Source organism: Hypomesus transpacificus, chromosome 19 (genome assembly GCF_021917145.1).
Source record: "Hypomesus transpacificus isolate Combined female chromosome 19, fHypTra1, whole genome shotgun sequence".
Classification (NCBI taxonomy): Eukaryota; Metazoa; Chordata; class Actinopteri; order Osmeriformes; family Osmeridae; genus Hypomesus; species Hypomesus transpacificus.
In genome coordinates this window covers 13,019,047-13,029,649 of record NC_061078.1, presented here as the reverse complement: position 1 = coordinate 13,029,649, position 10,603 = coordinate 13,019,047, and the positions used below count along the sequence as shown (strand labels likewise).

At 48.4% G+C, this 10,603-nt stretch overlaps 1 protein-coding gene across 2 annotated transcripts; it reads right to left on the bottom strand.

Annotated features, from left to right (window-relative positions):
* Positions 1–2,588: 2,588 nt before the first annotated feature.
* Positions 2,589–10,417, bottom strand: copb1 (COPI coat complex subunit beta 1). 2 transcript variants are annotated; one of them, XM_047041420.1, is made up of 22 exons: positions 10,276–10,417; positions 9,638–9,789; positions 9,180–9,409; positions 8,593–8,762; positions 8,168–8,282; positions 7,965–8,057; positions 7,594–7,731; positions 7,125–7,244; positions 6,901–7,008; positions 6,637–6,783; positions 6,409–6,554; positions 6,184–6,280; positions 5,850–6,010; positions 5,609–5,729; positions 5,228–5,455; positions 4,812–4,991; positions 4,400–4,544; positions 4,179–4,298; positions 3,929–4,074; positions 3,692–3,781; positions 3,166–3,321; positions 2,589–2,935 (listed from the first exon to the last, which is right to left on the bottom strand). In XM_047041420.1, exons 2-22 carry the CDS (start codon positions 9,726–9,728, stop codon positions 2,876–2,878), a joined length of 2,862 nt encoding a protein of 953 aa, XP_046897376.1. In that variant the 5' UTR covers positions 9,729–9,789; positions 10,276–10,417; the 3' UTR covers positions 2,589–2,875. The 2 variants fall into 2 exon arrangements, with proteins under 2 accessions (XP_046897376.1, XP_046897377.1); XM_047041421.1 differs by having other exon boundaries at positions 10,300–10,416.
* Between the last annotated feature and the right edge of the window lie 186 nt (positions 10,418–10,603).

Genomic DNA, 10,603 nt, shown 5'->3' with positions numbered 1-10,603 from the left:
GCCAACCAGCCCCATCACGGGGTTGGTTGGCACACAATATGGGGTTGGTTGGCACAATGTTAAAATGCTATAGTTACACAAAATGAAGCAAGCAATAGAAACAATTTGAACATTTAAGAAAATAGTGTAACCAATTAATCATTCTATAACATGTTTTATGCAATTTATTAGAAGGAATGTATGTATTAAACCTAAACCTATGCTTAATCCTCAGAATCAGGCAAAAAGACTGAAGAACGGAATGTTGACAACAACATTCTTATTAGACAACATTTAAAAGGGATAATAACCCCAACAGTAGCCTAACAGTAGCCCTCTTAGTAGCCCCTCTCCCCCATCAAACTTATAATACATGTTTTAGCACTTTTTGATTAAATTCCTATATCTTCAAAATCACTGTGCCAACCAACCCCGCTCAAATTTAACCCAATTTTGTGATTAAATTATGTTGGCTATCTACCATCACTCATCACAAACTTTCAAATTTTAAATGAAAATGTAGCTGATTCCTATGTCTATTAACTACATGTAACATGTTTTAAATATCTTTAGCTGACACAGTTTTATAATAAATTCAGTCCACAGACCACTTTTTTACTTTTGATACTATAAAAGTGAAATGTTACCCTCACCAAAACAGTTTGTGATTTTCAGATGTTTTAACATAGTAGATGAGTGCAGGTCGAGAAAACAAACATTTTGATGTTACAATTTTGTTTCTGTGACCTTCAAAACGACCCAAAAATGCTGTGTGCCAACCAACCCCTGTAGCCAACCAACCCCGGTCTCCCCTAATGAGTGAGTCCAATACAAATGTCTGTCGCTAGGGGCACTTTCTAGACTGTTGCCTAATTTAAAACCTACTAGGGATCTCACTTCAACCAGGCTGAACTGAACCTAGATTTACTGGGACTATTATTTTAATGTATGTTAATATACGGTGAATATTAGGTTATGACCTACTTATCGAAGTGCGCACGCTGTCGTTATAGTTTAAACTGTCAGTAGCATAGGCCTATTTTGTTTTCTTCATTGTCATGAAAGCTTTATAAGGATAACATTTTAGTGTTTTTATTTTTTTCAACGGATTGTGTCTAGGCTACACATTATTATTTGATATAATAATTTAAATTCAGCCAGATCCAACAGCTATTCACACGTCATGTGGGTGAAGGTGCTGGATGGTAGGTGTTGGGCCCTGTTGTCACAGCTGTGGAGCCGACTGACCCTACAGCCACCCTTTGCCATTATTAAGACATCCAGAGTGAGAGATTTCACACAACTGTGCCTTAGCTGTGGATGAATGCATCTGTTGCTAAGCTACTCAGTCTTATCCCAGATGTGGGTGTTCATTCACACTTCATACAAGATGGATGTTGCACTCACTTTCAACTCATTCACAATCATCCTCTAACTTCTCTTCCCTCAAATATTGTAGTTCTGTGGTCCTGGGCTGTTGCAGTTCCCACATGTTGATTTTATGACAGTAGACTTGATTTATCATCATCCTCTTCACCCTTCTGGGTCTATATAGATGATTGTTATTTTTCAGTCCTGAGTGAACACATTCCAATAGACTCACGCTCTGCAACCCATTGCTAGAGGTATTCAAGGAATTTCAATTAGTCGCTGAAAACCCAGTCCACTCAGCTATGAGACCTGAACACAAACAGCAGGCAAACTGTCTCTACACCAAGGTGAATGAGTGACTAAAATGGGTCAAAGTTCAACAGTGGGCCATGAGCCCCAGACATCTGTACCTACTACTGCTCTAAAAATGATAGCTAATCAGGGGGTTAAGAAAAAGCAGGTTTTTGCAGCGAAAAGAGAAATTGCGTCGAATTGTCGGCAAATGTGCTCTTTGTTGATCATGCTAATGCAGTGGAGAAGAGGAAGCTGAGAAGGTGACTCAGATATGTTTTGATAACGTGTCGAGCCTTGCACCATCCACGGCAGGGCACAACTGAAAGGGGGAGGACAAAGAATGTATGATTCATTCTGGGGTTTGTTTTTAGCACTCCAAACACTTCATAATCAGCCTGGGATTGTTATTCAAACTCTCCCTGCAATCACTGTTCATTTCATGGTTATATCATTGTGTCCTTGTTCCAACTGACTATTTAGCGCCAAAGTGTGCACCCCTCGGAGAAGGGATGCGAGGTGCTTTAGATTCAAAATCTTTCCACAAAAAGAAAACGGAAAGTAATTTCCGTTCCGCTGAGGGGAATTCAGAGTGGTTTTTTTTCCTCATAGGTGACTTTTTATGACGCTGAATAGCACAAGTCAGTCTGAGCACAGCACACTTGTGCAGCAAGTCTTAAAGAGAAACAATTTTAATTTCTACATCCTTTGAAACATACTTGGCAAAGATCGATTACAATTGACATTGATTGTAATTACTGCACGTTTGTTCAATTGGAGCCTTAGGACTTGGAACCTATTAAAAAATCATACATTTTAGCTTGCATCTATAAACCTCCTTGCAATTTACAGAGACAATGGATATTTCTCACAATGCTCTGCTTTTTCTACAGAGAAGTGAAAGTAATCTTATGAACACAGAAGAACAAAGACTCTGTATGAACATGTCCGTTAACATACATGGTTTATTGAAAACTATAGATAGGCCAATGACATCACTTGCAATGACGCTTAGAAGGAGCCTGTTTTCTAACAGATGGTGAAAAACATTGTCTCATACAGACTTTAAAACAGTATTGACGCAACTGGCCAGAAAGCGCTTTGTATACTGTGATCAGGGGAGGCAGACACAAGCAATAAAACAGAATTGGAGAGGGAAGCGATAGGAGACTTTATTTGCAGGGGTCGTCTTGCCAGGGTAGGGAGAGGTTACAGCGCGACCGTTGAAGTAGCTTTACACTGCAGACTTCTTCTGGGAAAGGTTGATTTTGTCACCCAGACTCAAAGCCATGCCCTTTAGAGAAAAGAGAGGTTGATCATTAATGCATGGCACACTGTGGGTAACGTACTTCTTGGAAACACAGACTTTACTTCGTCCTAGCGCCCGAAACCGCTATAGAACCATTCCGATCATCCAACACATTTCAACAGATCTCCCCATCCCCAGCGATGGAGCGCACAAGCGCTGGATCCAGGGGTTAGTGCTGGGCCAGGGGAGACAGAGAGAGATCGAGAGGGACCCACCTGGCTCTTGGCCCGGATGCGGATGTGGCCGTTGACCGGAGCGTCGGGGCCCAGGTGGATGGGCTTCTCTATGCTCACGTTGGCCAGGGCGTCCTCCCCGAAGATGGAGCGGGCGTACAGGTTGGCCGCCATGAAGCCACAGAAGCCGGAGAGTGCCTGGCGAGGGGGAGATGGAGATAGAGACGGGAGGGTTTGAGGAGCACGGAGCTGTCACCAGCTATCTGACTGGCTGGAGGGAGCCATTTGAAGAGCTCACGGAAGATAGGGGCCGTTACAAAGGACGTTTCATCGTCATCATAATTGCCTGAATCTGAGTACAAAGACTTCTTTTTTTTTTCTTTCTGTGTCACGTGCGGTACATTGTTCTGTTCAGAGTGATTGATTCGACCGGAGGACTCTGAAAATGGATTTTAGCGAGTCCAATCCTATTACTGTGAAAAAGACAGCGGCAGCACAAAAGTTTGAATTCAAGTTTCCGTGGACAGTCCTTCCTTCCACAGACTGAGCCTCCTGTCGCTCCAGTTACCTTCTCAGGAGTCAGGCACTTCATGTTGGTGGAGCCCAGGATGTGGTGGAGATAATCGTTCAGATCGGTAATGTTGGTGTTCACCGTCACCTTCAAAAAAAAAAAATAAACACAGGAGGTTCCTCTCAGTACGGACACACAGAAACACAACGGAAGGTTGGCACGTCCCTCGGGAAACGAAGGCGCGTGGGTGGATGAAGGCCGGGGCAGGGTTCGTCCCAGAGTCCGCTAGCCTACCTTGTTCTCCCACTCAAACTCGGCCCACATCTGTCGGAACTCGGCGTCTGTGCATGAGGCAGGCTGGATGTAGTCCATGATGTCAATGTGGATGTCACTGAGGACCACGCAGTTCCTGTCGCTCGCGGCCCCCGAAACGTCATACACTAAACAAACAAACACACACACAGTGAGTACCTTTCACAGGGTAAATGGAGAAAAGCATGTGACCCCTGGGGAGTTTCCTTCAGGAGCTGGGCGCTCCTCTCACCGATGTTGCCAAATATGATCCCGTTCTCCGTGGACGCCACTTTCACGTTGGCTTTGATGTTGGCGAAGTCGTGAGGCGCCAGGGTGAGAGGGGACGGCTTCTCCACCAGCTTCAGGTCGCCTGTGGGATTGGAACGTTCCGGTTAGTTCCACACATGCATGCTGCCCACACACACACACACACACAGTTGTGGAACCCCAGTTCACCAGGAAGCCACTCACCCAGTGTGGCCAGCTCCAGGGTACAGTTCTGGAGGGTGTCGCTGGTCTGGTTGACCACTAAGACGTCCAGCACGATGTCGTACTGGTTGACGTGAACGTAGGCCTCCGCATACACTGGGTCTGAGAATCCTGTCAGCTGAGTCACCTACGAAAGAAATGACAAAAACAAACAGCCTCAACAGTCACTTCCAATAAATCCTTCATCATTCTGGCCTTGGAATAGATCATCCAACACAGAAATCTCTGTTTACCCATTTGAAAGTTGCTCTAGGCTACACTGCCATCTGCTGGTGGTTTTGGGGTATAACACAGGACTTATAAAAAGTCTAATTAAAACTCCACCCCCCCCCCCCCCCCCCCCCCATCAGCAACAACTCAAGCGTGCGTCCTGAGAACGGCAGAGGGCAGCTACCTTGTTGAGTTTGGACGCCAGCGGGTCGGCCGCCTCCTTCCTCTGGGTGTTGCCCATGGCAGCCAGCAGGCTGAGCTGGAACTGGTCCTCCTTGGAGGTGGTCTCGTTCTTGGCCGTCAGCTGCATGAAGGAGATGGGGTCGTCCGCTTGCACCGTCACATTCCTCTTCTCAGACTCTTTCTGTGGGCCGAAGGGGGAACACACACACACACGACACAGTCAACACACAGACGGGAACCAGCTGGTCGATGACTCAGGCACAGCGACCGTCGGTTAGAGGAAGTGAATCGAGCGGGAATCTCTTCCCAGGCCGTCTCACTGCAGCTTCCCCACAGCGTAGGCCAACAAGGAAGTGGGTCCGGTATCGACCAATGGATGAGCCCCCCCCCCCCCCCCCCCCCCCTGACCCCCGTCACCTTCTGCGACAGCTTCTCCTCCTCCATGCGGACGGCCAGCATGTGGGACAGCGACCTGCGGCACTCCTTGTTGAAGATGTCGTTCATGAGGGGCGAGCACTCGGACAGCACCTTGAGGCACAGCGAGATGCGGTCCACGTCGTCGTCCGTGATGGGCTTCTTGGGCAGAGACGACTTGCCCAGGTGGAGCACTGTGGCCATGATGAGCATGGCCTCGGCTACAAACGACTGGAGGGAAGGAGGGGTGGGGGAGGGAAGAGGAGCAGACTTCTTAACACCCTTCATAACCTCGGCTCTGGTCGAGTTTCACTGCTAAAAAATTCAGTTGCCGTCTAGTGAGCGACCCGGAGTCAGTGCGGCCGTCGGATGGGAGGGGCTTACGTTCTGTCTCTTCTTGTCGGGGACGATGCCCACGTAGCGCAGAGCCAGCTTGGTGAGGGTGGTGGCCAGGGAGGCCGCCACGTAGAAGTCCCCTTCCATCAGGAAGCCCCTGAGAGGAGGTCTGCACACACACACACAGGCTTCAGTCACACGCTCCTGGTCTCTAAGGCGACTTGTACATGGTGAAGGAGGACTCCCCATATGGATGAGGAGGAACACTCAGACGGGAGGGTCCCTGTACCTGTCCTCCTCCTTCTTGGACGGTCTGGAGGAGCTGAGGGCGCTCTGGGTCACGTACGTCCCCATCTCCGTCACCAGCTTCTGGGCCGGTGCCGCGCTGTGCTCCTCCTCCGGCTTCGAGTCCCCCGACTCCTTCTTGATCTCGTTCTCCACGATGGGGATCTGGACGCACAGGGGAGGGGCGGGGGGGGGGACAGGGCCCGTCAGACGACAGGGGTCCCTCGCAACGTCATACGAGGGGGGGAGAGGTGGAGGGGAGAGGGGTGGAGGGTAGAGAGGTGGAGAGGAGAGGGGTGCAGGGTGGACATGGAGAACCTCAGCGGCTGCAGACGTACCTCTCCCAGCGACCGGCGCACTTCCGTCATCACGTTCTGTATGTCGTCCTTGGTGCTGCAGTATTCCCCCAGAATCCACAGCGCTCCTCTGTAGATCCTGTCCCAGAACGACACAATCGACCGTCACATCTCCTCCACAGAGCATCTTCATACAAATGGATCTGGGACGGGGCTGCGCTTGTTGAACCCCCCCCCCCCCCCCCCCCGCTGGTTCTGGATGCTTACTTGACGGTCCGGATGGCGTGGAACACTTCCAGCATCTTCTCTATGATCAGAGGCCTGAGGCTCTCGAACCTCTGGATGGCCTCGCGCACAAACTCCAACACGTCGGCCGCCGCCGCCTCGTTCGTGTCACTCAGGAACTCCATCAGCTGTCGGGAGCACAGACACACCATTTAGAACACACACACAGGTGTGGGAGGTTCAGGAGCGCAGCCGGACGGCGGGCCTCACCACAGGGATGACGTTGGCGGCCATGTCGGGGAAGCGCACGCTGCAGGAGTGCAGGGTGCGCACCAGGAGCTGCCGGTACTTATCCGTGTCCTCGTGCTCCGTCACGTTGTTGGTCTTGATCACCTCCTTCTTCAGCACGATGACCAGCTGGAGCACACACACACACACACACACACACAGACATCACGACTCCAGAACTACAAGAGGACAGGTTCACTGACATTTCCTGGTGAGGAGCTTAGTGGGAGGAATGGACACACACACCTCCTCGACGTTGCGGGATGAGACCAGGTCCAGGGCCAGCTGCAGGGTCTTCTTCCTGACCTCCAGGTCTGGGGTGCTCAGGACACGCAGGATGTCCATCACCAGGTCCTGGAGGAGAGAGGGTCAGAGCCAGCAGGCAAGTGCCTAAGTTAGGAACACTGAAACAGGACGTCCTTTCGACAGGCCGCCTCCCCCCCCCCCCCCTTCCCCATCCCGGCCTGTACCTGGAGGACGCGCTCGTGGGTGGGGTGCTCCTTCAGCTCGATCAGGCGGTCCAGGACGATCAGCTTGACATTGTTGTCACTCTCCTTGATGATCAGGTCGATGTAGCACTGGGCGGCAGCCTAGGGAGGGGACAGGTACCAGACACGCTGGGGTCACCATGGGACACAGAGGGGGCTCGGTTCTAAAAAGCACAGGCCTACGCTGAATGCAAACTGAACGTGGACGGGAACCATAGCCAATTTCTGCCCCCTGTTTATCTAGCTAGTCAACTAAATAAGAAATATGGAGAAAGGAAAATAAAAACGAAATTACAAATGATAAGTTAAAGCACAGCTGACGGGTTTAAAATGGCCCAAAAACGACACATCTCAGCATTTGGTCATGACTTATACACATCCACTTTAACTGAACGTATTGGATGGGTCCATGGACCAGTCCTGTAGATGTCACTGTGGCTCTCCGCGTTACCTTGACGGCCGTGGGGGCGCTGGAGAGCGTGACGAGGGTGCCTGCGGCTTCGTACTTGACGGCTGGGCTGGACGACTGCAGCAGGTTGTAGATGCAGCGGATGAAGCGGGCACGCTCGGAGGGGTTGGCATGGCAAACCTGGGGACACATGGAGACTGAGACTCATAGCTTGGTTTGGGGGTGCAGTAAGCTCTCTGTCACACTGCTGGGTGGGGAAAAGGGCTGTACGAATACAACTTGATCTGCTGAAACACACAGTCAGCAGTTGGAGACTTAGGAAAATCATCAAGCTTCTGGACTTGATGATATACTTAGATGGTAACGAGCCATCTGTGTGGGCACGCCTTCATTTCTCTCGCTGTGCGACTTACCTTGTAGATCAGCTCCACGATGACCAACTGGAGAATGTCTCCAAACGTATGTACTTGATCAATGCAGGTGCTGAGGTAGTCCAGAGCGCGGTCCTGCAAATTCACAAGACGGCACGGTCAGGCGGGCCACAACCGACATGGACGCTCGGTGGACACTGCAGCAGTCTGGACACAACACCTGGGGAGGGGGGGGGGGCACTCACCTGGTCTGCATGAATGAGCATCATGAAAGCGTTTCTCTTGCAGCTAGCGTCCTTCTCGTTGACGAGGAAATCGTGGATCAACTCTGGGGCATCCGGGATGAGATTCTCAAAGTTCCTAAGTAAAACGGAATGTTCCGGGTGAAATTTGCTCTGTTAAAACAAAGAAGCCTCGGACACAAGGAAAAGCGTATGCCTCTCTCTAAAGGCTAAAAGCACAAATTAACATTGACACACTAACCAACTTTGCAGATATTCCTCTTACCAAATCAAAATGTAGCTAGGTGAGATAGGCAACATTCTTGTCATACAATAAGTAACTCGTTAAATGTCAACAGGTGGTTCAATATCAGCAGTGTCATTGTAACTCATGTCGGATGGGAGCCTTTGAGGGTGCAAAACACACAAACATATTCAGCCAATCAGACCTGTAGATGGTGTAGATGGCCAGGACAGCGTTGCGGCGGACGTAGCTATGCCGATGCTCCAGGCAGGCCCGGATGGCAGGCATGAGGGGCTCCAGCAGCTCTGACTCCTTTAGCTTGCACAGGAAGCGCAGGGTGGACCCACGGATGAACTCGTTGGGGTGCTGGAGGTCCTGAAAGACAGAGATTTGACTTCTTATATAGAAAATTGAAAATGCAGCTTTCGGAAGCCATGTACTGTAATGTAACATTTTATAAAGTAACACGCCATTATTATTTATGCCTTAATTAACTATGACACAAAACAGATCTGGGCCAAATAGTATGCCGATATAAGGTACATCTGGTGAATAAGGCCAACTATAAGAAGACTTTCATCCCTACTGCATCAGACGTTTCAAATATGATAAATGTAATTTATTAGGTCTACAATTTTATTTTTATTTTTCCTTTTACTTATACTATTGTTATTCACCTCTGTTTGTTTTGTATTGTCTGTTTAAGCCTGTGACTAAAACAATGCTGTACCCCTATGGGGGATGAACAATAACATTTGTTTTTTTTATACTGAATTCCTGGCTTCTTCCTACCTTCCTATAGGCATCACAGACCAGGATCATCTCCTGCAGCAGCTTGCCATCTGGAGTGGTCTTGGGAACGATCTCCCAGAAGACAAGCAGCAGCTTCTTGATGGTGTGGTCTTGAAGTGGAAGCACGAAGCGGATGATGGTCATCAACAGGCCGGGCAGTTTCTCTCCATTCAGGATCATTATGATCACCTTCTTCAGGGCCTCCGTCTTCGCCTTGATCTCACCCTTTTCTACAGATGAACACATTTACGGTCACGTCAATATTCAGAGCGTATCTTCGGATGTCTACTCCTTTTATAAACCTGTTCTATAAACACATTCAATAAAGACATTCCTGTATGAACGTTATGTCAAGTGAATGGAGCCTGGTAAAGCCAAATTACAACGATTGTAGTAGGGGTCTTTGCTTGAGCAAGTTAAAAGAAATACAATGAAAGAAATAAACGTAGTACAGTTACCTAGATCTGCTTTCAAACTGACTTCTGAGGGGGGTTCAGAGTCATTTGGAACATTGATCAAGGTATAACAAACGTTCTCAGCGGCTGTCATTGTGCCGGTAGGATTGTCTCTCTCCTTGTAGAACCCCAGTTATAGACCGTGCAGATGATTCCTGTAAGTACATCAACAATTGTTAAGAAATAATATGCACAAACCACAATCAAATCTGGAAATATGAACGACTTCAATTGAACGCACAGCTAATTGTAACAGGCAGGCTTATCTACTTCAAATCAACTTGTTTTGCAGCGACTGTGTCAGTGATATCCACGTAGACAAGCCTGACTCAAACGCACTACAGTAGCTAGCTAGGCTAGCACAGTTAGCTAATATGTTATTTGACCTCAGTAATAATTCTGATCCAACGCATAGGAAAGTGACAATGCAATATCAGTCTTTGTTATTTGCCCAGTTTTGCGAATTCAAATAACTCCATGACCTGTCATCCATTAGTATTATATCAAGACAACACGCTAGCTTGCTAACTTGCAATAGTGAAAATGGTGGATGGATAGCTAGCTAAAAGGTTTTTTCCCGTAGTCTTTATGGTAAACAATCACTGTTGGACAACTGTTAAACATGATATACATAACATTACCGTAGCACACTTCTATGATCTTACTAAATAGACTTCAATATCCCGTCTCGGTGTGGCACATTTGAGGATGAATTGAATTGCTCGGGAGATGATCCTTCTTCTGGAGCTGCCCGTTCTCCACTTCCCTGTGACGTGGAAGCTTACTTTCAGGGCCACATCACAACTACAGCAAGCGTACAGGGTCATTTGCCAAGGCGAATAACACAGATGGAACATAATGCCAGACGTTTACAGTCATTCACTGTGGGTGGATGTTGTTGCAAACAATCACATACAAGGCATATATATTTTTCTGTGTAATAAAATCAGTAGCCACTACTGATTGCAT

What these genes read in the sequence shown, in the direction of transcription:
- copb1 (XM_047041420.1), bottom strand. Translation starts at nt 9,728, where the DNA reads ATGACAGCCGCTGAGAACGTTTGTTATACCTTGATCAATGTTCCAAAT. An exon ending in TCGTGGAGCTGATCTACAAG is followed by an intron (nt 7,732 to 7,964) that starts GTAAGTCGCACA and finishes ATGTGTCCCCAG; the next exon opens with GTTTGCCATGCCAACCCCTC. An exon ending in TGCGCCGGTCGCTGGGAGAG is followed by an intron (nt 6,011 to 6,183) that starts GTACGTCTGCAG and finishes CTGTGCGTCCAG; the next exon opens with ATCCCCATCGTGGAGAACGA.